The sequence below is a fragment of the Lasioglossum baleicum genome, chromosome 20, assembly GCF_051020765.1.
Source record: "Lasioglossum baleicum chromosome 20, iyLasBale1, whole genome shotgun sequence".
NCBI lineage: Eukaryota > Metazoa > Arthropoda > Insecta > Hymenoptera > Halictidae > Lasioglossum > Lasioglossum baleicum.
Window position 1 is genome coordinate 2,269,006 of NC_134948.1, and position 21,871 is coordinate 2,290,876.

Sequence of the window (21,871 nt, forward strand, 5' to 3'; positions counted from 1 at the left end):
TGAAAAATCACTCAGCATGGTGGTGGGGGTAACATGCAAAAAGAAAACAGCTTGGTGGGGTGGCACGACTTTGTCAGTAGAAACAAAACTCGAGCGTATCAGTAGCCTTTTAAACAGTGTCGGGGAAGCATGATTCATCCTCGTGTCCGAATCACTTCCGGTTGAAATTTTCCACCCCTTCCGGGCTGACTGTTCATAGTGCTCTTATTTTTTATTTTCTTAATCGTTCAACCCCAAGAAAACAGTGATTTAACACTTGTATTTTCTTTTGTTTAGAAGGTACGGTGAAACAGATAGCATAATTCGATTGTCACCTAAGCGTGCTACATGTTTGCGAAGCTGGTGTCACTTGTTGGTTACAATCTTGTAAATATTTTGCGCGTGACGATTGCACCATGTTGCGAAACTTTTCCGTACACGTGCGTTAGATTCTAGATTACAAAAACGTTAAAAACAAATTTTTTCGTGTCACGAATTAAGAAATTAAAAAATGAAATTTTTGTTAAATATTGTTTCAATGTAATTCTTGTTTTTCGTGTTCTATTTTCAAGGTGTTCATGTTATTCTTTTTTATGTCATAGTTCATTTCTGTCTGTGGTCTCTATGGCACTCTCACCGAAACATTCTGCGTCCTCTTTAATGGAAAATGCATTGTGCCTTGGATATGCAACAGATTTCGTGATCGGTAAGTACTCGCACCAGCTTAATTTGCATTAAATAAGTCCTCGACTCACGCGGTTGATTCGTTCCAGCGCTTTCCGGTCGAATCTGAAAGATTTCATTTTTATCTAAGCACTTTAAACTTTAAAAAACGAATTTCACAGTTCGGAATTGGTTTTCCAATCCGCTTATAAAAATCCGCGAAAGTCGAGGACTTACTGCTATTCACGTTATATTTAGTGCAACGAAAACGTTAGATGACCTATAGTCGAATATATTTTTCAAATATCCACATTATCGATATACAAAAATATCGATTTTACCTGAATCGACATTTGAATTTTGCCGCGCATCCGCAGCACTCTATGACAAGTTTGTCTGGGACAGTACGCCGGTGATGGTATCCAATGGTATCCCCAGTGTTTGAGAAATACAAAAGTGTAGAATTGAAAAATGTCGGCCACACTAAGCAGGAGAATTTTAACAAATTTTTGTAAAAATCATCTCGGAAAGTTTCCAATACGAACGAGATTGATCAGATTCAGCACCACAGCGAGGTACAGCAAACCTAACCTAGATAGCAAGAGCGCTCCGGTTCCTGAAACAATTTCTGCCGCAGTGCTGAAACACTTCGGCGGTCCTCTGGTTGTAGATAATTTTGAGCCTCCTAAAATATCGCAACCGAACGAAGTAAGTTCGCAAAATAAAACTAAATCACGTGGAAAACCCCGTGCACCGAAAGAGAACATAGAAAATCATTCTCCCGGTCCTAAGCACCAAATCAAAAAATGATTTACACTGTCAGGTCATCGTAGACGTGCAGTATTGCGCTCTGAGTGCATCGGACGTGTTGCTAGCCGAAAATTCGTACACCTTTCAACCGAATTTGCCGAAGATACTTGGTCAGGAGTTTGTCGGCAATTTGGTCCAGGTTGGAGAGGAGGCACAGAAAAATGGATACAACATAGGGGACAAGGTGATCGCACTCAACAAAGACTGCTTCGGAGGTCTCAGTGAACAATGCATAGCTAACGTTGAAGTAAGCAACTTTGTTCAACCGATCATCTCTTTTTCTGTACAATGAAATACAAGCATCCCTTGCAGGATATTTGGAAGATACCAGCTGAAGTTAAGACCATCGAAGCAATCAGTCTGATCGATGACTATGTCTCCGCATTGCTTGCGTTAGAGAGCAAAGTGAATCTCCAGGAGGATGATATCATTATCATCAATGTGGGGATGAGCAGCATTGGTCTGGCTGCTGTTGACCTTGCTACTAATGTTTACAAAGCTCAGGTTGGACCCTAAGCACTAGCAAGAGGCATAACGAACCCAGATACACTAATTCTGATGAAGTTTAAGGGGGTAGTCTCTCGTTTCCAGGATTGCAAGGGTGCGGGATGCAGTTTCTCATTTCTTGATAATGCAAAGATGGGGTTTTTCAATAGTCAAAAGCGCTAGGCTATAGTCTGTAAAATCCTATTTTTACATTTACGAGGCGTAATTAGAAAATTACTCCTCGTAAATGGAAAAATCTTAGTAAAGAGTAATGAGAAAAAATTTGAGTCTACCCCCTGAGAAGACAAAAGAGATAGAGGAGTGTTAGAACAATAATTGATGCAGGTGATCGGGGTCTGTGCCACCGAAGAAGGGGCAAGCATAGCCAGAGGCAAGGGTTCAGTCCTCGCGACCTTGAAATTCAAGGACGGCAAGGTAATGAAACAATTAGAGGAGGTAGCAGCTGAGAAAGACATTAAGGAAATCTTTGCCGATGCCGACGGGGAGCACTTGAAAAAAGTGATCAGCTGGTAAGTTGATAAGCGTCTCCGGAGAATCGGCAATTCAAAAATCATAAAGATTCTCACGCGGCGGCTTTAATCAGGTAATGAATAGTGGCAGCAGGTGTATCGTGTTTTTAGCTTCACCAGTATCTACAAAAAAGGCGCGACAATGAAAGACTTGTTGCGAGACGACAACTTCGCTGTAGTTGTACATCATCTATCTCGCGAAGGTATAAATCGATAAATCAATTTTTAAAGTATAGGATAACTTTTTGTTTATTAATGACTGTCTTCAAGGCCGGGTAATAATTGCCGGATCAACTGCGACCATAACGGAGAACGATTCGGATCGTTTCAGTGTGTCTGGGTTCAATTTGAGAGAGTACAAGGAAAAGAAACCCGAGGAATATCGGTACACGCATTTTTTAATATTGTAAATCAAGGGAGTATTACTTTATTTTGACCGTCTTTGTTTAATCAGCCAAGCTGGCGAGGACGTTTTACAATTTTTCGAGGAGGGTCTGATTAAACCAACCTGCGCCCTGACTGTCGGTCTGTGCAATGTAAACGAGGCAGTAGGGTTCATACAAAAGAGCAAATCACCTGGAAAAGTGAGTGACTTGTAGAGACAGACCTCGGATAGAATAAAAATTAATTGTTCGATTCACAGGTCATAATCGATGTAAGGAACAAGGAGGCTGAAGCGAAATTAGCGGACAAAGAATAATGCGAAAGACTTATTCCATAAATCAAATGCATAATATTGCTAATAGTGTTACAGAAATTCTGCTAACAAAGCGAATAGAAAAGCGCTTTATCGAGGCTGTTTATTAAGTGATTAGACCACGTTAATGCACTGTACAGTAAACTATTTTTTACGCATCTACAATAAAGGATAGGGTTTCTAATTCGTCTCTATGTTTATTTAGACTATCCGTTTTTTTCCCATGACCAGTGCTCATGTCCAAGGGTCCACGTGGTGCTCAACGAGACAACAGAAAATTGCACGCATACGATTGTGCCTGGTAGCGGCGTACCAACTGGGCCGCGGTCATTATCGGTTGCTCAATGTCCTTTTATCGAAACTAGAGCGTTTTGTTGCGGCGCTACCGAATGGCGATCGAAGCCCGAAGTAAAAGTCTTGAGAACGGTCGCTCGTCGATTATAAATATGTTCCTCGAATGGTAGCAAAGAATTTTGCATTAGCATACACCGATTTCAGCGCTGGCCAATAAAACTGTGGTTGCCGCAACAGTGACAAAATTCTACAAGTGGTTCCGGCTGATTTTTGAAAGGAACAAAGAATATAGAATATTCGGCTGAAACATAATCTATAAATGGATACGAACAGCGTGGGTGTTGTCCGGTACCTTAGCTAACTCCGCCGAAGGCTAAATCGGTAAAAAAATTTTTATTCAGTCCACTTTTTGACCTCGTTATTTCATCGCGCGAAGGTCACCTTGAAAATGTATATCGGCTCCGGAATGCGGGGCGCATTCCGTAGCCGCGTTTCGCGGTTCGTTGCGAGACGAAGGCCAATTAGAACGCCTTCGTATCGTTAATCATATGGCCGGGCCCGGGGTTCAAGGTAGCACCCCCTGGGGTAATCGTGGGTGTGGTAGAGCGCGCGATTTCAAAATTCAATTGTCCAGTCCGGCTACGGTATATGTATCGGTCTCTCGGAGTCCTTATGTAAATGTTGCTTTCTCTAGAAAACCTTGCGACTGACGGTGTCACACACACCGGCGGTCGAGGGGAGACGGAAAAATTACGAACACTGCGTTTGCCTGCATTTTAACGGTGATTTATGTCCCGCATAGTCCGCCGGTTTCTTTCGACCGGCCGTGGCCGGCAGGCCGGTCACTTCGTCATCGATTTAGGTATTGTGTCGATTTCTTTCGCAACGTTTCTTGCTTTTCCTGCCGCGGCTAGATCGACGCTCAATATGAGATCTTTTCGCACCGCCATGCCAAGCCGTTGCGCGCACCCGATCAACGATTCCGTTAAACTGCATTCCGTGGTACCAGTGATTCTAATTGCATTAGGCTGACCACTGCCTTCGGGGGGTCCTTCCGCGAATCGCGGAATTGATTGACCCTTTACATTTCCATTTTTATCGAACGTATGGCTGACAGACTTAACCGATTGAAATTGATTCGGCATGCCTCGCAGAAACACGTTCGTGTACTGTGTCCAGGCACACTTTTTAGTCGTTAAAATACTTCATTACTATTTTTTTTCTTTTCGTGAAATTATAATTTCCTTGACTTATTCATTTGTACGATTCAGGATCTCGTTAGCAGATAGCGGATCTTTATGCGAAGTAAACATTTTCTATCGGAATTGCAACGAACTCGTGTGAAATAGAAATTTATTTTCTTTGTTAATATTCTGAATAACTTCATAGATGCATACAATCCGCTGTCCACTCATTAGGCTTCCATAATTTAGACCTAGCCAGATATACTCTAATCAGGTCCTGATAATTCTTATATTTTTTCCGTGAGTGTTTATAACAAACGGGAGCCAGGACTGGGGATCTAATCGGTGAAAAATGTCCCCGATATTACGCTCGGCCGCAGCACATTAGCCGTGTACAGATAGATACGCGATCTTTCAATTAACCGTGCCGGTGGAAAGAGGAATTGCGGACGATCTGCTTGCCAGATGTCGGGAGGTGGAGGGAAATAAAGGTTCCCCGGCGCGGATCGAAAGGACAGGTTACATAATATCCATCGGACGATGGCAAAAAGTCACGGGGGGAGACTTTCTTGTCGGACTCCGGAACGGTCTTCATTCTTTGTGTTGAGTTCGGCTTTCTGCCCGAAAAGAAACGTGTCCCGGCGACACGTATCGCCGGGTGATTACAACCCGTTGCTCCCCTACCCGATTCCGTTATCCTCGAAGGATCGGCGAATGGCGAAATCGCGCCCGAAAATGGCACCGCGAGTGCGATTCCTGACGTAATTCTGGTTCGCGATTGGCACAGAAGAATTAAGTCGGTCCGGCGAAATCGATAACTCCACTTCTTTTTTTCTCCAACTCCGGGTGGGGGACGGTCAATGTTACTTTTGCGATAAATTTCTGCCGGGGACTTCGACTATTCCAGAAGTAAGTACACTGTGACCATGGTGCCAGCGGAAGATTTTATTGTCTTGTGACGAAGGCAGACATGTGTTTTATACTTTATACAGACCTTGGAGGTCACGCAAGGTCAGCAAAAAATAAATGTTTCTTGTTGATATTAATTTTTTTTTATATAAAATATCTACCACATGTCGGGATCTTCTGTGACACTTATGTGTGCCGTCAGGAATAATTTTGATTCGGTATGATATCGAGAGAAGATAATGGAGGATCGACATGTAGATTCAAACAGGAACGAGATCTGCTGGAGATCGGAGAAACAGAGGCGAGTAAGTACGTGGCGGTTAACGAGTGGGAGAGCTTACGACAGTCACATATCCGCGTGGCACTTACACGGCATTTGTCGCTCTGTCCGCAACAACGATAAAAGGAAATGGCCTCTGGTGCTGCGTATCTGTACAATCACTCCCGAGACCGCGGTTCACCCAGATATGCTAATATGATTAGAAAAGAGCAAGGGACATTTACAAAGCTTTTCTTTCTGGTCGACCGGTAAATTGATCGCCGATCACGGGCCACACAAGTGTACAATTCTTAAAAATTCAATTTTTAACTCACAACGCAGCTCTACACTAAACTATTCAACCTTCATTTCCACCACTTATCCAATTAATTTTTATCTTCATTTTTTAAGGAGGGACAAGCTTGCATCTTTTTCCAATTTTGTTGGGCTTTAGAGTGTTTCTACCAGAGATTATTGAACGTTCGCAAATAGAAATGATAAAATTGATTTTCGGGCCAGAAATGGCAGTTGGGTCAATCGTGTTCGTTACCATTCTCCTGCAACAGTAACGTAACACCTCGAGCTCGGCGACAGGGAGATACTGTGTCCAACAGATGTCCGAATCTCTCTCGCATTAACCGTCTGTCCTACAAGCTATATTTCTCAGTTCTATCAAGACATCCTTCTAATTAGATCTTTCGCATTAACCCGGCCGAGAAAATGTCGCCTAGAAATCGGTGTCATAACATGACTGCGGAGTTGTCGGTGACATTTAGATTCTTTTTGCTCGATCAAAACTGTGCGAAAGTTCAACCGCTTCGCGTAATTAACCTAATTAAGCCAATCAGCTGCCATCCTGCAGGTGGATTGTACCATCCTCCAAGTACATCCTCTGAAAATTTCATTGAAAAATTCTTATGATTGACAAAGTTACAGGCATTTTATCTCAAAAAACAACGTTTATAATTTTGCACAATTTGAGTGAAAAATTACAGTTGGTTACTTAAATATCATGGTAACGTGCTCGAGAAATTTCGAAAGGATCTGTATAGTGATGTCCAAAAAAAAAAATTCGAAAGGATCAAGGTGCGATTGAATCGTCAAAAGTGGCATGCCGACGACGTCGATCTCGTCGACGATTGATTAATGATCGTGAACGTTGCCGAGTGAAAGTGTTATCATCTGGCAACGCTCTCCGAGGGTGATACTGTCCGAGGGTCGATCTATGCGCTAGCAGGACCGATTGGCACAACAATACGAGGCCAGCCCGCGGTCCCTGCATAACATTAACACCGGTCTGTCGTAACTTTATTATCGTTGTTGACTGCAACTGCGGCGAGGCATTGAAAAGCGATCGTAATTGCCAGCGCCATTCGGAGTTCTAACCCTACGCTCGCCGAACGGCCGAGAATTAATTTCGCCCGTTTTATGGCTGAGATAATGGCGCCGGTGATTTTCTAATTTTGTAATTTACGGGAAAAGCGGGCCCATTACTCGCAGGAATTTTTACATCATTAGCGTCCCCGGGGACCAATTCTTCAAAGTAAAAAAGAATGATTTAATTTTACGCACAAAAAAATACCAGGGGAATAGCGTAATGAACAATTCTACCAGAGATTTAAATATTTCCTCGCCTGGTTAATGTCCCTGAAGAGGTACGATTTTTTTGTGAAGAAACTACGAAGTGGATATTTTTGAAATTTTTATTATAATTAGCCCTACGTTTAAGGAGCACGTAATAATTTTTTCTTGAAAAAATATGCAATGGAAATGAAGATATAAACGTAGTTACGCAGATTCTGGTTCGCGTGTACACGATGCTAATATTTCTCGCGCGATATCGACTTTCGTCGAGGACTCGGTTCGGTCTGTATCCTGACACCGCAATTAGGCACAATTAAGACAGCCTGGTATAATTAAAATATCTCGCGGCGGCCGACGCCGTTCTAATTATTACACAAAAGCCGATCCCGGGGCTCTAATGTCGCCGCGCGTAAAAAGAATCCGATCCCCGTGGCCACGGGAATCGGTGTTCTCGCATACAACGAACCGTATTAAACCTGGCCGACGAAGGCAGAGAAAGGCGGCCACCCACCGGCTTACACAACAAGCTTTGCTCCAGTTATTAGTGTATACTCTTTTGCGGGTCGGCCGACCTGACGAACCGTGGCGCGACAGGATTGTCATTCATCTTGGGGCACCGGGGACTGTTCAACACGCTTAGGAAACCATCGAGAATGTACAACGTGCGAAATCGTTGCTGTACACGGCCCTGTAATCCACTGCTTCCTACCTGCTCCTCTTAAAAAACGTTTGCTACAATGTACAACAGTAGTTCGACTGGTCGGAGTCCTGCGTGGTGACACAATCTCAATTTGCTGTCGATACTTCATCGTGCTGTAGGCAAGATTATGTACGAGGCAGCTGAGAGTCATGGAGAGAATACATTAAATCTAATGAGGATCCAAACCAATGCAAAACCTCTGGATTTTATCGACAACTGGATCTGCTTCAGGATGGACATTATTAGGATTGATGAATTATTTGAGACAGTGTGTCAATATTTCACACAGCCAGGAACAAATATTCCCTTGTTCGACTATCAAGATAATTATACAGAGGTTTCGTGCCTCGTATGTACTTTCCCATAAACCATGTTTGGAGAACGAACTACATGCTTACAAGTGGAACATTTGATACCAATAACAGACATCGCCGAAATTACACGTTCCTTCCTCACTGGTCAACAATTACCTGAAACGTACAACTGTAGAGAGAAGAAATGCAGGCCAGTGAAAGAATCGATAACCGATACTTTCCTAAAGTTGCCGAGGCCAACTTAATACCGCTGCATTATGCAACGATTCATGAAACAGCCGCATATAAAAAAATTGAACAATTGATCCGACTTAATTGACTTTTTCCGTCGTGTCTGCGACCGTTTTAAGCTCGTCTAATCGATTCTATTTCTACGCGAGAGGAATCCTAGGAATTTCCGAGTGCAGTTGGCGAGTATGATGATTGATTCGAGAACAATACATCAATAGAATCGTTGCGTTAAAATAGGGAAAAGAATTGATTAGACGGCATTGAGATAACGGCGATGGAATTCGTACTTTTCCTTCGAGACTGGACACGAGAGCGAAACGAAAATAGAACAGACAGGAAGGTGGAGAGAAAGAGAGTGCCGCCAACAAGAGGCCAGGAATCAGCTGAGAAAAGTGCGACGGGAAAAGTGAGCTGGGTGGCCTTCGCGACAATTCACTCGTTGCCTCTTGTTTCGCCGTTCGAATTCAGCTCCGCGAGCAAAGACCAATCGACTTTCCGTCAATTCCGCCCTCCTGCCTGGAAACCAGTCGCCCGTAGATCACATTCAGCGAAAATAAAATCGCTCCGAGCACGGCCGCTCGAGAGCCGCTCTCTCCTTCATCCCCTAACCGAGCCAGATACTCCGTTCCTCGCGCGCTGAGAAAATAATCTGGTACCGCGAAACACAGAGAAAAATATCAAATCATGTACAATTTACAATTACATTAACCGACTCTTCAATTTTGGTCGTAGGGACGTAAAAAAATTCACGAACGTGGTTCAAACATATCTACACAAGTATGTAAAGTTTCGAAAAGATATCTCGATCGGTTTCCGTAAAAAAAATTCCGGAAGCCTATCCTCGCCAGACTCTGTGGTACCCGAAAATTGAAGAAGCCTCTAGCAGCCATTTTCTCCGTTCCACCATCAATGTGACCGATCCGGTGAATAACAGAAGCTGTCAACAAATTTCCAAAGTGTCCACAAAATTTTTTGTCCAATCGGCGCCCGGTATCCTTGGAATTGGTGCCCCTACCATAGGTCGTCGATGACAGAATCGGCAAGAGGGAGAAGGAGAGAGTATGTCCACCGGAGCGAGAGAGAGAGAGAGAAAGAGCTAGACTGAGAGAGAGAGAGAGAGGTAGTAAGAGTTCCAGGCGACAGGGAGGCACAGCGCTCGCGAGAAGGAGAGAGAAGGAACGGATTTCGAGCTAACAGGAGGGATAAGAAACCCATGCACGTACTCGGTTTCCAGTGGAACGATGACTTTAGTCTGACGACCGCTTCCACGGAGCGAGGTTGACGAATCCGGACGTGGATCCTGGCGGACGGTGATCTCGTGGTTTCCCCTCCGGAGACGAGGGTCTCGTTTCCCGATCTACTCCTTTTTTTATCGGAAGTGTTCGCCGAGTGCAAACCGATTTCAGGGTACACCGACGGTCTCCTCCCTTTGAAGCGAGTTAATTCGTCGAGCGGATTTTTCCTTGATTTTTCTGGCGACATTTGAGGGACCTCTAGATCATCTGCAGGGTTCAAGGAAGGTCCGCAGGGAAGAGGATCCATCACAGCGAGGCTCGTGGACACAGTTAGAGCCGGTTAGGTTCTCGAGCCGGTCGTCCGATCGTCGCGGCACGTGCCGGTTTCTACGCTCGGCCTAGGAATTCGTGACTCGAAGAAATCGTCGACGTGTTCTCTGTGCAATCACGGTTATTTTCGTGCCTGCGAGCAGCGCGCGGGGGAGGGAGGCCGCCCGAAGAGAGAAAGGGAAAGGGAGGAGGGAGAAAGTGTTTACCGGCGACGGATATCTCAGGTGGATAACACGATCGGGAATCGTCGAGACGGTCCACGGCTTGCGGGGCAAGGATAAATCGGGGGTTTTGTGTTTGTCGGTGGTGTCGGATCCCGACGCGACGCTCGGCCCGAGGATGCTCGTGCGAGACTCACGTGTCCGGATAGAATGAGTTGTGCCGACTGTGAGGAAGCACTGTGCGTTAACATGCGCGTGATCCTGCGTGCGTCTAGGGACCGATAGCCTGCCGCTGTCCTGTGGACATTGTTGTAGCCGCTCCGCTGATCGCGCAGGGGTCGTCGAACGAAGATCGATCAACCGGCGACCGGACATCGACGCTTCCAGGATTCCTCGGGTAACGTTCGCTCCGTCATTTCAACAGTCATTTCCCAGCCGCTTCTTATCCGGGTCCTTCGACTTGCTAAATTATTGCGTGGGGCCTACTTAACTCATGAACTCCCAAGAATTTGGAGTACGTTACTCGATTCATCGACTCCCAAAGAACTCGATACTCAACTCGTGGATTCCCAAAACTCTGAAGTACTTAATCCATGGTCTCCCAAAACTTTCAAGTGCCCTACTTCATTGCAACAGTCATTTCCCAGCTGCTTCTTATCCGGGTCCTTCGGCTTGCAAAATTATTGCGTGGGGCCTACTTAACTCGTGAACTCCTAAAAATTTGGAGTACATTACTACATTCATCGACTCCCAAAGAACTCGATACTCAACTCGCGGATTCCCAAAACTCTGAAGTACTTAATCCATGGTCTCTCAAAATTTTTAAGTGCCCCATTGAACGGATGGGCCCTCGGGACTAATCGCAATGAGAATTTCGGGGTTTCGTAATTTTTCGAAGGCATCCACGGGTCCCGATCGTTCGCAGATCCCACAGGCGAGCCGAGCGGATCCCCCCAGGTTAGATTGTCTTCATACAGTCATCAATCAGTGACACTGTCGAGGCACGCTTTCTTAATGCCACACCGCGGCCCGTTGCAGCTCGCTAAACAAAAATAAAGATTCCACGCCGCCAATCAGCGATTCCTTGCGCAACAGGTGGTTCGCCTAAGTGTCGGCCACGCGGATTCACATATGGAGATCGCGATCCCACGAAAAAGAGGCGGCGATCCTCGCGCACGTACTCTTGATCGGAGCGATAAATTTACTTCGACTGTACGTACCGTGTCCTATCGATGATTCTTTTTCTACTTGATTGGAGACTGGGATACGCGTGTGTGTATGGGGAGGGGGACAACCGGGAAACGTACACAGGGTATCGAGCCAGTTCCGCGTTAATTTACCACATTGGTTTTTTCGTCGTTCGACCGGGATTTATGCAAACACAGTCGCTCTGTTGGTCGGAGATCATTTCTGGAGCAACACGGGGTAATTGATTGCTCCGAGTTGCGCCAATTTCTGAACGCGTTCGAACAGGGAAACCTGTGTCTGGTTAATAGCGGGTTTCGTGGAGGTCTGCGCGCCTCTGTACGCAGAATGCTGTAATTCAAAGATGTCTGCAGGCTAACATATACGTCTTGATCGTTTTCAAGCACCGGCGGCAGGGATGACTGCATTCGTCATGGCTAATGACAGAGTATTCTTGAACTGGCGGTTCCCCGTGACTTCGGTATTCCCAAATTCTGCGGTTCGATGACCTGGCTGTTACGAAATTCCAAGAGTTCATGACTTGGGTATTCCCAAATTCTCGGAGTCCGTGAGTCGAATACTGTTCTCCAAATTTCTGGGACTGCAAAAAGTCCAGAAATTAATTGCAACTTGTACTTTCACGGAAAGACAGATGTAATGACACGCTGTTAAACATTTTGAAAAATGATACGGTTTAGATAGATTCGTGATATTGGAATACTCATTAAGTCATGCCGTTATGGCATTAATTGCCGCAGCTCGATCCGCGTTATAATCATTAAAATTGAATTTATCGTCGAGCAAGCCGCTACATTTATGTGACATGCTCGTGCACGAAGGATCCGATTTTAATTACAATTAAATGACTCTGGCCTGTCCAGCGTCCCTCTCTTTCTCTCTCTCTTTCTTTCCTTCTCTTTCGCTCGCGTTCTCTGCATTGATTTACTGACGCATTCTTTGACGTGGTTGTGATAGGGACAATAATACGCAAGTATTGCTTTGATTTATGGTGACTCGCCACGAAGTGAAACGGAACTCTTAGATTTCTCGCAGTTAGATAACGTCACGAGAATGCTTTCTTATTTACGCTGCGAGGAACGCAACACCGATTGCAAATCGAGCGCAATGCATCTGGCGAATCTCACACTGCAATTGTTATCTAATCGGGACAATAAATATCCCAGCTGAAAGCAACCCTATTTACAAACTCTGCCATCCTGTGCATTGATCCTGAAATCCACCACGCAAACCCTGACAATTCCGAGACAGAAAATCACAAAATTAATCATTCTCAATTGTCTTCAAAACGTTTCACTTATTCAAAAAAATATTTACAATTAGTCCCCAGCGCTGTAAATCATTTTGAAATAGGGGGTACGGTCGTCCGGGATCGCAGGTGTGTTATTAATTTCTAAAAATAGGCGCAGCTAATTAGCCGCCGGTAAATGAAAGCGATCACCGTTTTCACCGGTTGAACGGTCGCATTATCGCGCTCGGTCTTGTAACTATTTGTCCTTGGTGGAAAATCTGTTCCGATGCTCGCCGGAGCGAAACGGGAAAAAGGAGGCATCATCGCGTTGCTTTCTACCAATTAGAAATCAGCGAGTCGACCGATTGCCGAGGAACGATCCCGTATCCTCGGGCGGACGATCTTTTTTTTTTCTCTCAGCCCGCATCGTGAAATGTCTATTTAAATGCCAGACGTCTCGATCACAACTCTGCACGAGGAAAACGATGTTGCAATTTTTCTGCCGGCCCGCTGGTCGCCTTGAAACGTTTTTCGGCCGGCCGAGTCCTTGTCCGCTTCGATCCTTCATACTCTGAATTATGTATCAAATATCTCTTCCCGGTAGCTCCGACAATCTTTTTTCAGAATTAGCATTTTAGAAACAGGCTCAAAGTAAACCTTTTCTACCAGAATTACAACAAAGTGGAGTAGAATAGTATTTTCATTTTTGTCATAAATGCATCAAGTCCGTTGTCTAGTTACAAATAAAAATGCAGCGATTATTTCTCCACCAAAAAATTTGTGGCCACTCTTCGAAAATGAGCGAATATACCGGCACAAATTTTCTGTCGGAACTTTGATAAAAAGATCGCGAAGTTGCCTAAAGATCAGCTGTCACAGTCGGCTACTCCATTAATTCGCAGTGGTTTATACCGCGGACGTGTCCTGTTTTATGGAGCAAATGATTGCGCGAAGGATCATAAATATTATCTATCCTCAGAGCCGCGCAGACTTCCGGGGACCGAGCATTTATCAGGGGTTCGTGCAACTCATAGTCGCCGCGACCGGCCGTGTGCGTTTTCTTTCGCGCCACGTGGAGCACAATGAAGCCCACACGTAATAGACGAGATACCGTAAATACCATTGTTCGGCTGTTTCAATTTATGCGTTAAATTCGATACAATAATTTATTGTCCGGCCCGGTGAATGAGCCCCTTTCTCCGGACGGCCCGGGGACCACACTCGTCGAACCGGTTTGCGCTGTGAATCGTCTATTGAATTATCGAACGGCTCGCCGGGGAAACGATTTCCATTAATGAGCAACTATTTCTCGATAGCACTGACGAGACATCAATTACCAACGCAGCACAAGTGATTCATGGAAACGAGGAAATTATCGATACCGTTGGTTTCGGCAACAACATCCGCCCGGTCCAAACACTGTCGTACAGCGTCTCTGGAATTAATAAATAATCCAATGAACACGAGAACAGCGACATCACTTTCCGAATATTAATTTGACGAAGTGAAACCAGGCAGGTTTCACTCCGTGAAAAAATACTCTAGGTCCTTATACTTGGCTCAAAAACATTTCAGATGTTTGCAGACTGGTTTCGCTCTTCCTCGATAAATATTCTAGAATTTTTAAAGTGGGTTTCACCGTAGCCAATCCATTTTCGGACAATGTTTAAGTACCAGTTTTCAATGTTCAGTTGTGTAGTCCATTAATAAACAGTTATCGTCTGTTTAAGAGAACTCCTTTTCGAGTAAGAACGCTCCAGAGCAGTTCGCGACGGGGCGCGCGCGCGCTTCAAACGCCGCGCGTGTCTTACACGTGTTCCAGATCGATTTTCTCGGAAACGGGGGCTCGTACAACAAAAAGGCATTTCTTCTCTTCGATTCGCCTTTGCTCGCAGAATCGCCCAACACTCTAGTACCGATCAAAAACTTGCCACCGTTCCTACCAGTTCGTTTTCGATTTATCAGAATATCGAGAAGCGAAGTTCTACATGCTCGACGAGCTGAATTCGCGGCTGGTATTCCGAACGAAAGCGGTAGAACGATCGGGAGCTATCAGGAAATCGTTGTGGATCTGATCCGGGCTCCGGTAAACAAGATTAATCGAATCCGTGCGGGGAAACCGTTTTTACCGGTGTGTTTCTCTCGCGTTTCTGCACGCCTCCGCCTCACGCTCTGCCCGTTGCTTATTAGCGATCACCGGAACACCTGACGGAAAAGTCGGTCTCGCGATCCAGGAACTGGAATCGATAGGAAAATCGCGGAAACGGCTCGACTTGATCCTCGCGCTGTGATAAGTCCGCCTCGATGAACTGCTAGATCTAGAGACTAGAAAGCAGAAACTCTCTGATCCTATTTCACATGTTAATCGAATGAAATTTTTGTCGTAAGTTATCGCGTGGAAGGAACGTCTGGGTCTGCGTTGACCCGGGCACCGGCAGCCGGGCGATCGTGAGTGGCGTTTAGAGAAATTGAAATGGAAATTAGCAAGTATCATTGTCTTTCACTTGGTGGCGTTGCCCTCGTAACGTTCTTACGTAACCGAACGAAAAAATAAGTCCAGCCGGAGCAGGGAGCCTAATTATAACCGGACCCCCCTTCCTCCATCCCTCTCCCCGATCCCCGATAAGATTTATCAACCAGTTTGACAATTTTTTTCGTTGACGATTAACGGTCTTACGCGCGATTACCGACCTTTAAAAAGAATGCAGACATTTGAACGGGTAGTTATCGAAAATGAAAGCTGACTGGTTACCCAGTTGTCCGGCAACTATCGCTGCTGGCGGTTCTCGTCTTATTGGCACGCCGCGGCGCACAGCGGCGGCCGGTATATATATCCTACCGGCGATAGTCGAAGTTTCTCTGTTTCGATTCGGAAACAGCTTTTATGTAACCCACCGTGAAATGTCAACCATTTGTTCTCCCGGGTCCATTCGAAGGATTTTCTACGACTGTGACGGTTGTATGAGATAATTGTTCTGCGTGGTCATGGTCCATTGTGACACCTACTCCGCCGCGTTACGATTCGATGGGAATTAAAAGGACTTGGACTACAGGGACTTGGAAATCCTGGAGTGGTGCGACTCTAGGACTCTAGGCTAGGTCGACTCGACTTTGGGTCTCTAATGCCCTGAGTCGTTAGGCTTCCAACTCCTTAGGCCCCCAGATACCAAGTGCCTAGGTTCCAAAGTCTCTGGGCTTTAGGACCTCTAGGCTCCGAGATTCCTCGGCCTCAACGTCCTTTGGATTTTAGGACCTCTAAGTCCCCAGGTCCTTAGGTTTTCAGATCCCTATGCCCCCAGATCTCTAGATTCACAAGTCTCTTGAACTTTAGCATCTCTGGAACCCCCAAGTCCCTTGGCTTTAGGACCCCTAGGCCCCAAGGTCCTTTGGACTTTAGTACCTCTAAGTCCCCATGTCCCTAGGTTCTCAGATGCCTAGATCCCCAAGTCCCATGTACTTCAGGATCTCTGGAACCCCCAAGTCCCTTGGACTTTGTGATAACAGCCTCAGAAAGTAGGTCTCCATGTCTCCAGATCTCCAGGCCAATTCCCCTGCAGAGATCTTGGCCCACTGAAATGCAGATTTGATTTATTACATCTGTCATTTTCTCTAACAGGTTTCCATCGATAAGTTTATTGATAGCCCCAGCTTACCTATAGGCAGTTTAGGCATTTCCAGTAAATTGCATAACTGGCGATCATCCACCTAGCTTGTACATCTCATTCAAGCCGTCCTTGATGACGACAGCCTCATTTAAACCTTGTAAACTATGTTGCGGTAATTTGAGATGATGTTAGCTTCAGGTCAGCGGGCAAAGTGTCTACTTCTACTTCTCGTGTTCATGCAGAGAGACACACAGGAGCTTGAACCAAATTCTGCTAAAACGTGATCCGTTCGGGTAAAGGAAAGCGAAACCGCAAGAATGTTTCTCACGTCAGTTATGCGCACGTATAATCCTCGAACCCCGGCATTTATATAATTCTGATAGATAAATTTTATTAATCGAAGGAAATTCCCGACGGTGGTTTTAGCACAACTAAAAAGGCTAAACGTTGTGAATCATAGCCCATGGCAAACGCTCTTTCCGCAATACGTCGCGTTCGGGAAAGTCCCACAAAAGCATTTCGAGGGTATAAGAACGGTCTTATGTAACTCGGTATCGATTATCGTCAAGCAGCAATCGATCGAGGAGTGACGATGAAGTGAGAAAAAGATGAGCAAGAAACACAGATTTCGTGTTAGACCTGCCGAGAACCTGTGGAAAGTTGATCGAAATAGACTATTTAAAGTCAGCTCTCTTTTATGTAATCGCTCGAACAATCTGAGAGACACTGCGACAATTTACTGAAGAAGTTTAGAACTCGAGGACCGAAGGCATTAGAATTTTGCAAAAAAAATGCAGGAAGTTGGGAGTCCACGATTTGAGAGAACACTGAATAAAAGTTTCCCGTTTCCTTCAAGGGTAGTGTCGACGACACTGAAATTCTGACGAGTCGCGAAATGAATTTTTATCACGGGACGTGATCGAGGTTTAATTTGTGAGTTCGCTGAAGATGGTTTTATACGAGAGGTGGAAACCTCTTAATTCCGCGAGGAGTGGGCGAAGAAAGAAGTCCCGCGTTTAATGGGCGACTCGGTTCTATCAATGTCTCTTTTATCGGGGTGGCCGATCGGCATCAATCGATCAGCGAGAGTAATCGAGAGACCTTTCGAAATCGACGACAAGGAAAATGAAGTTCTCCTGCACTGGGAAAGGATCGAGTGCGCCGGTGGAACAAGCGTTGACGGCAGCTATCTTCGACGGATCGAACAGCTGGGATCTATTAACATCGAATGGGATTCTGTTCGCAGAAGTATTCCGGGAATGAAGTGCCATCGCAAAGTTCATGGAGCCTCGTTACACGCCACGCGAGCAAAACGTGTTCCAGCAAAATATAGAAAAACAGCGTAACTGTACGCGGACACGCTAATGTTTAATTAGCGGGGATGCAGTATTTTGCAACCGGGCAATGCTTCCATATGTTTCCGCCGCACTCCAGTTTTCATAAAGATTGCGCAACACGCGCGAACTGCATTTCCTGGGCGACGAATGATACAAGAAGCCGGTGCATTGCGGTAGCATAACTGGTTCCGCGGCATGCTAATGCCTTTCGACGAAAATCTCGACGATTTTCCTCGCCCCTGTGGTTTTGAGGATTAGGTAACACTCGCGAAAAATCGCTCGAGCGTCATTCGATTACCGTATGCAATCCGGAAATCACTCGAGTATCGATTACTCGCGGGGACGTATCGATTTTCCTTGACACGAATACCGGGGAAGAGTGCGTAACACAGAAACGAAAGTTGCAAAGTATAACACTGTACTTCGATAATTAAATAATATTTTCTGAATGTCCAGAACACGGTTGGAAATTCTCTAGTTAATCGCACGCTGTTCTCCGGTTTCTGACGGCGATAAATCATAAAGATGCTAATGGAGGCTGACAGGGAAAAGTCTAATTCCATAAAGTCCGCTGCGGACGAGCCGGATTAGATATAGGGGCCGTGTGGGCGTGCATTATTCTGTAACGCCGTTCGCAAACGTAATAAAACGATCGAACGTGTCAGTCGCGCCCGTGAAGTGAAATTTACAGGTTCGTGTAATGGAAGTTCAGAGTTTCATGGGGCCCCGGCCGCTTTTACGAGCCCGGGAACGTCGGAGAACGTTTTTCGAAAAGGAGAAAGTGAAGGCGTTGCTGTAACGGCTGTGTAAACGTGTTTTTAGAGTTCGGACTCTCGATGATCGTCTAAACACGATAAAATCGCCAGCGAGCGGATTCACGGACAATTTAGAAACGGACACCTTCGTATCGATTTTCAACAATATTTTTCACAAAACTCCTGAACCTTTCGAATTATAATTTTGCACATATATCCATTGGTATTTGAAGAACATGCGTGATTTTTTTAAAGGAACAATAAAGAAGATTTCACGAGTTATTCATTTCAGAACCAGAATACCCCCTTAATTGGATGTTTGAAGAATTTTCATTTTTCCGCAGGGGTATGGATTGTTTAATGGCAGAATAAAATACCGCTTTGTTTCACAAACAGCGAAATGCATCCCAAATGTAGTCGCAACGTGTGGCGACACTTCTAACGAATTCTAATGAATTCCTTGAAAGTGCCTCGCGGTGGAGGGACACACCGGAGCAACGAGATTTATCGCCCATTTGATTTTCACGCGGCCACCATACGGAATAAATTACGGTGTTTTGAATCACGTTGCCAAATAAATTTGTACTGCCATGTAATACCTTAAAGGATCGGGCGCGCGGCGATCGGTGTTCAGCCAATTGGCACCGGTTCGAGAATATCGACCGAGGAAATGTTGTTTAAAAACGACCGTATATACTCGGGCAGGTTGAAAGTGTAAATAAACGCATTCATCACGGCACCGCCAGAAAATTGCTGTTTTGCGGAGATTAATACAAGTCGCGAATTGCGCAATGTTCGCGCAATATCGGATTTGATTGATTTAAGACGTGTTTTAAATATGATGGATGGCTTTCCACTTTCCGTTTTGCACACTCTTTCTGACGATGGAATCCTGCTTGATCTTTTGTAGTTGGAGGCAATCTGCGCTCGTGAGATTCGGCTCTGGTAATCCATGTCTTGAGTATGTATTCCCAATAATAATTTGTGTAGACCTCTGGAAGCCGAAGAGCGAACAGCGATGAATAAAAAAGTTCCACGGAATTTTTTCCGTAATCGACATCACCCGAATGCCTGGTTTCGTGTATTTTGAAAGTGTAATGAGGGACAGTGGCCCGCCATAAGCGGATATCGCGCAGCGATCAACAAATCGGCCATTTAGGCGCAATCGGCCGGCTCGCCGGAGATTTGTTTTGTGTGTGTTACAATTTACATAACCGAAACGGCGTTTGCTTGTAGCATTAGCTGTACCCAGCTCGAGCATAATGAAATGAGAATCGCACAATGCTCGACCATTTGTTGACAGGTTCGCCGAGCCATTGATACAATCATGATTTACAACGTTACAAAACGACGAAAACTCTTTTGATATCTGTTCGCCACGACACATTCTACATATCGGCCGGTCTTTACTGCTACGGCAAAGTGAATGGGGGAACGATTGCAAATATTTGCGACACAAATGGCATCGGGATGCGCAAGACCCACTTACTCTCGTTTTATTCGACACGCAATCCCGCGGGCCAGTTTCGAAGATACCAGAGCTTCGTATCAACGGGAATCTAACGTTCCCTTTCGCGGATCGTCTTCGATCAGCGTTACGCTTCGATTCGAGACGATTTTATGGAAAGTGAAAGCCGACGTAGCATCGCTTTGTACGATCAATTAATCTTTGTCTAAATCGTCCAATTCCCACGATGCTTCGCGGCGCTCCGCAAGATCGATCTCGTTCATTCGTCCGACGATCATTGGAACTGAACGGGTTTCTCGTGATTCAAGCCCGGGATAAATACGGTGTAATTATTAAATATTCGAGCCGTAGCAACATTCCCGACAGTAATAATAAAACCTAATGAAACGGCCCGGCAGGAATGCTCCGGTTCAGATCTCGATCTCGGGATCTTCGCGGGGATGAACTTAACGATCCGGTGCTCCATTCATCCAACGATCTAGAATCCTCCGTTCTCCGTATAGCCTCGATCCGCGGATCGAGAGGTGCGCTTCGCCGTGATTTATGGATCCCGGGACTGGATCACGACTCGCCGTTTACCTTCGTTCCGTGCGCGGCACCCCGAAGATCTTCTCGATCGATAGCGGGCCAATGCTGTCCGAGACTGACTATTAGACGAAACAGGTGTTCCTCCGAGAAAGAAAGTTCGGACCGTTCCATTTTTTTTTGTTTCTGTCGGTATATGCTGGTCTGGTTTTTCTATTACTCTGGCTTCGTTCTTCTTTTTGGCGAATCGCTTTTATCGTGATGCTCATCGATTAGGTAAGAGCGCGTTTATTATTGCCACAGTGAAGAGCTGATCGCTGAACCGATAATTAACCGGTTATGTAAGATCGCAAGAAAGCCGGATGGATCGTGTGGATGAAATTGTATGTATCCAACGGTCGTGAACGAACGACTGTCGATTTTCGTGAGAAATCCGCTCTCGGTTTGCGTATTGTATCGGCGCTATGTAAATGCCTCTTGCTACGAAACGGTGGCAGACGTGTAGGTACAAATATCGGCTATAGGCTTTCGCGATGATAGTTCTAGGGGACGATGGGATCGTGGTTTTGGCACTGTGAGATCATAGGACTCTGGATCTCAGGGATTCTGGCAGCGCTCGGACTGTGGGAGGGCGTAGGACTCTGGACCCCTAGGAATTTAGGACTCTAGGACTTTGGGACCCTAGGAATTTAGAACTCTAGGTCTTTGAGACCCTTAAACTGTAGGTCCCGTCGCTCAATAACCATAGCAGTTGAAGAAGCGACGTAAAACAATCAAACAAAAGGTCTTTGAGACCCTAACAATTTGGGAACCCTAGATCGGGACCCCCAGAAATTTGTGAGATTTTGTACCCTTACCACCTTTACCAGTATTTCTCCTCCAGTACCAAAGCTAGCGGACCGCAATAGACTATTCTAATACGGTAGTGTACATTATTCTAGGGTCGACTTTCACTGCTGAAAGCGTAACCTCACGTAATGAATTTATGACACTGTTTAGCCGGTGACGTGATTTATGCTCCCCGCAAAAATTGTACACAAAGTAACTTCACACTTAACGATTCCTATCGCATAAAAACATCCCCTACACGCGAGAACAACGTTGTTTAAAATTTCGATCGAAAGCGGAACCGAAGGAACTCGACGACGACTACTCGTAACTATCAGACACTGAGAACGAGACGAAGAACACAACGAAGATCTAGAATAGATCTAGATCATCGGCGACCGGGGACCGACACGCGAGGCCGCAGGCAATATCCGGCCGATCGATCTAAAGCCGGAAACGAGAGAGCCGTTCTCTCCAGACGAGCGCGATTGTTAGTCAACGTAACGTAACACGTTCTGCCGCGGGTTGATCGGGAAAACGGTTTTCTTCGAAA

The 21,871-nt window shown here is 45.5% G+C and overlaps 2 protein-coding genes across 3 annotated transcripts in view; both read left to right on the plus strand.

The window, feature by feature from the left end:
* The first annotated feature begins 21 nt into the window (after positions 1-21).
* On the plus strand, positions 22-3,349 carry LOC143218920 (quinone oxidoreductase-like protein 2). The gene is made up of 10 exons (XM_076444567.1): positions 22-279; positions 582-685; positions 1,020-1,350; positions 1,466-1,699; positions 1,765-1,956; positions 2,284-2,468; positions 2,580-2,671; positions 2,739-2,853; positions 2,923-3,052; positions 3,112-3,349. The coding sequence occupies exons 3-10, from the start codon at positions 1,114-1,116 to the stop codon at positions 3,166-3,168; spliced, it is 1,242 nt and encodes a 413-aa protein (XP_076300682.1). The 5' UTR covers positions 22-279; positions 582-685; positions 1,020-1,113; the 3' UTR covers positions 3,169-3,349.
* Positions 3,350-9,365: 6,016 nt separating this feature from the next.
* The window catches only part of LOC143218907 (uncharacterized), a 44,749-nt gene continuing 32,243 nt past the window's right edge, over positions 9,366-21,871 (plus strand). Inside the window, exon 1 of one of the 2 annotated variants that reach the window (XM_076444474.1) lies at positions 9,366-10,763. The gene's annotated coding sequence lies outside the window, so the exon portion shown is untranslated. The remainder of the gene's footprint in view (positions 10,764-21,871) is intronic. The other variant, XM_076444475.1, reaches the window with a different exon arrangement.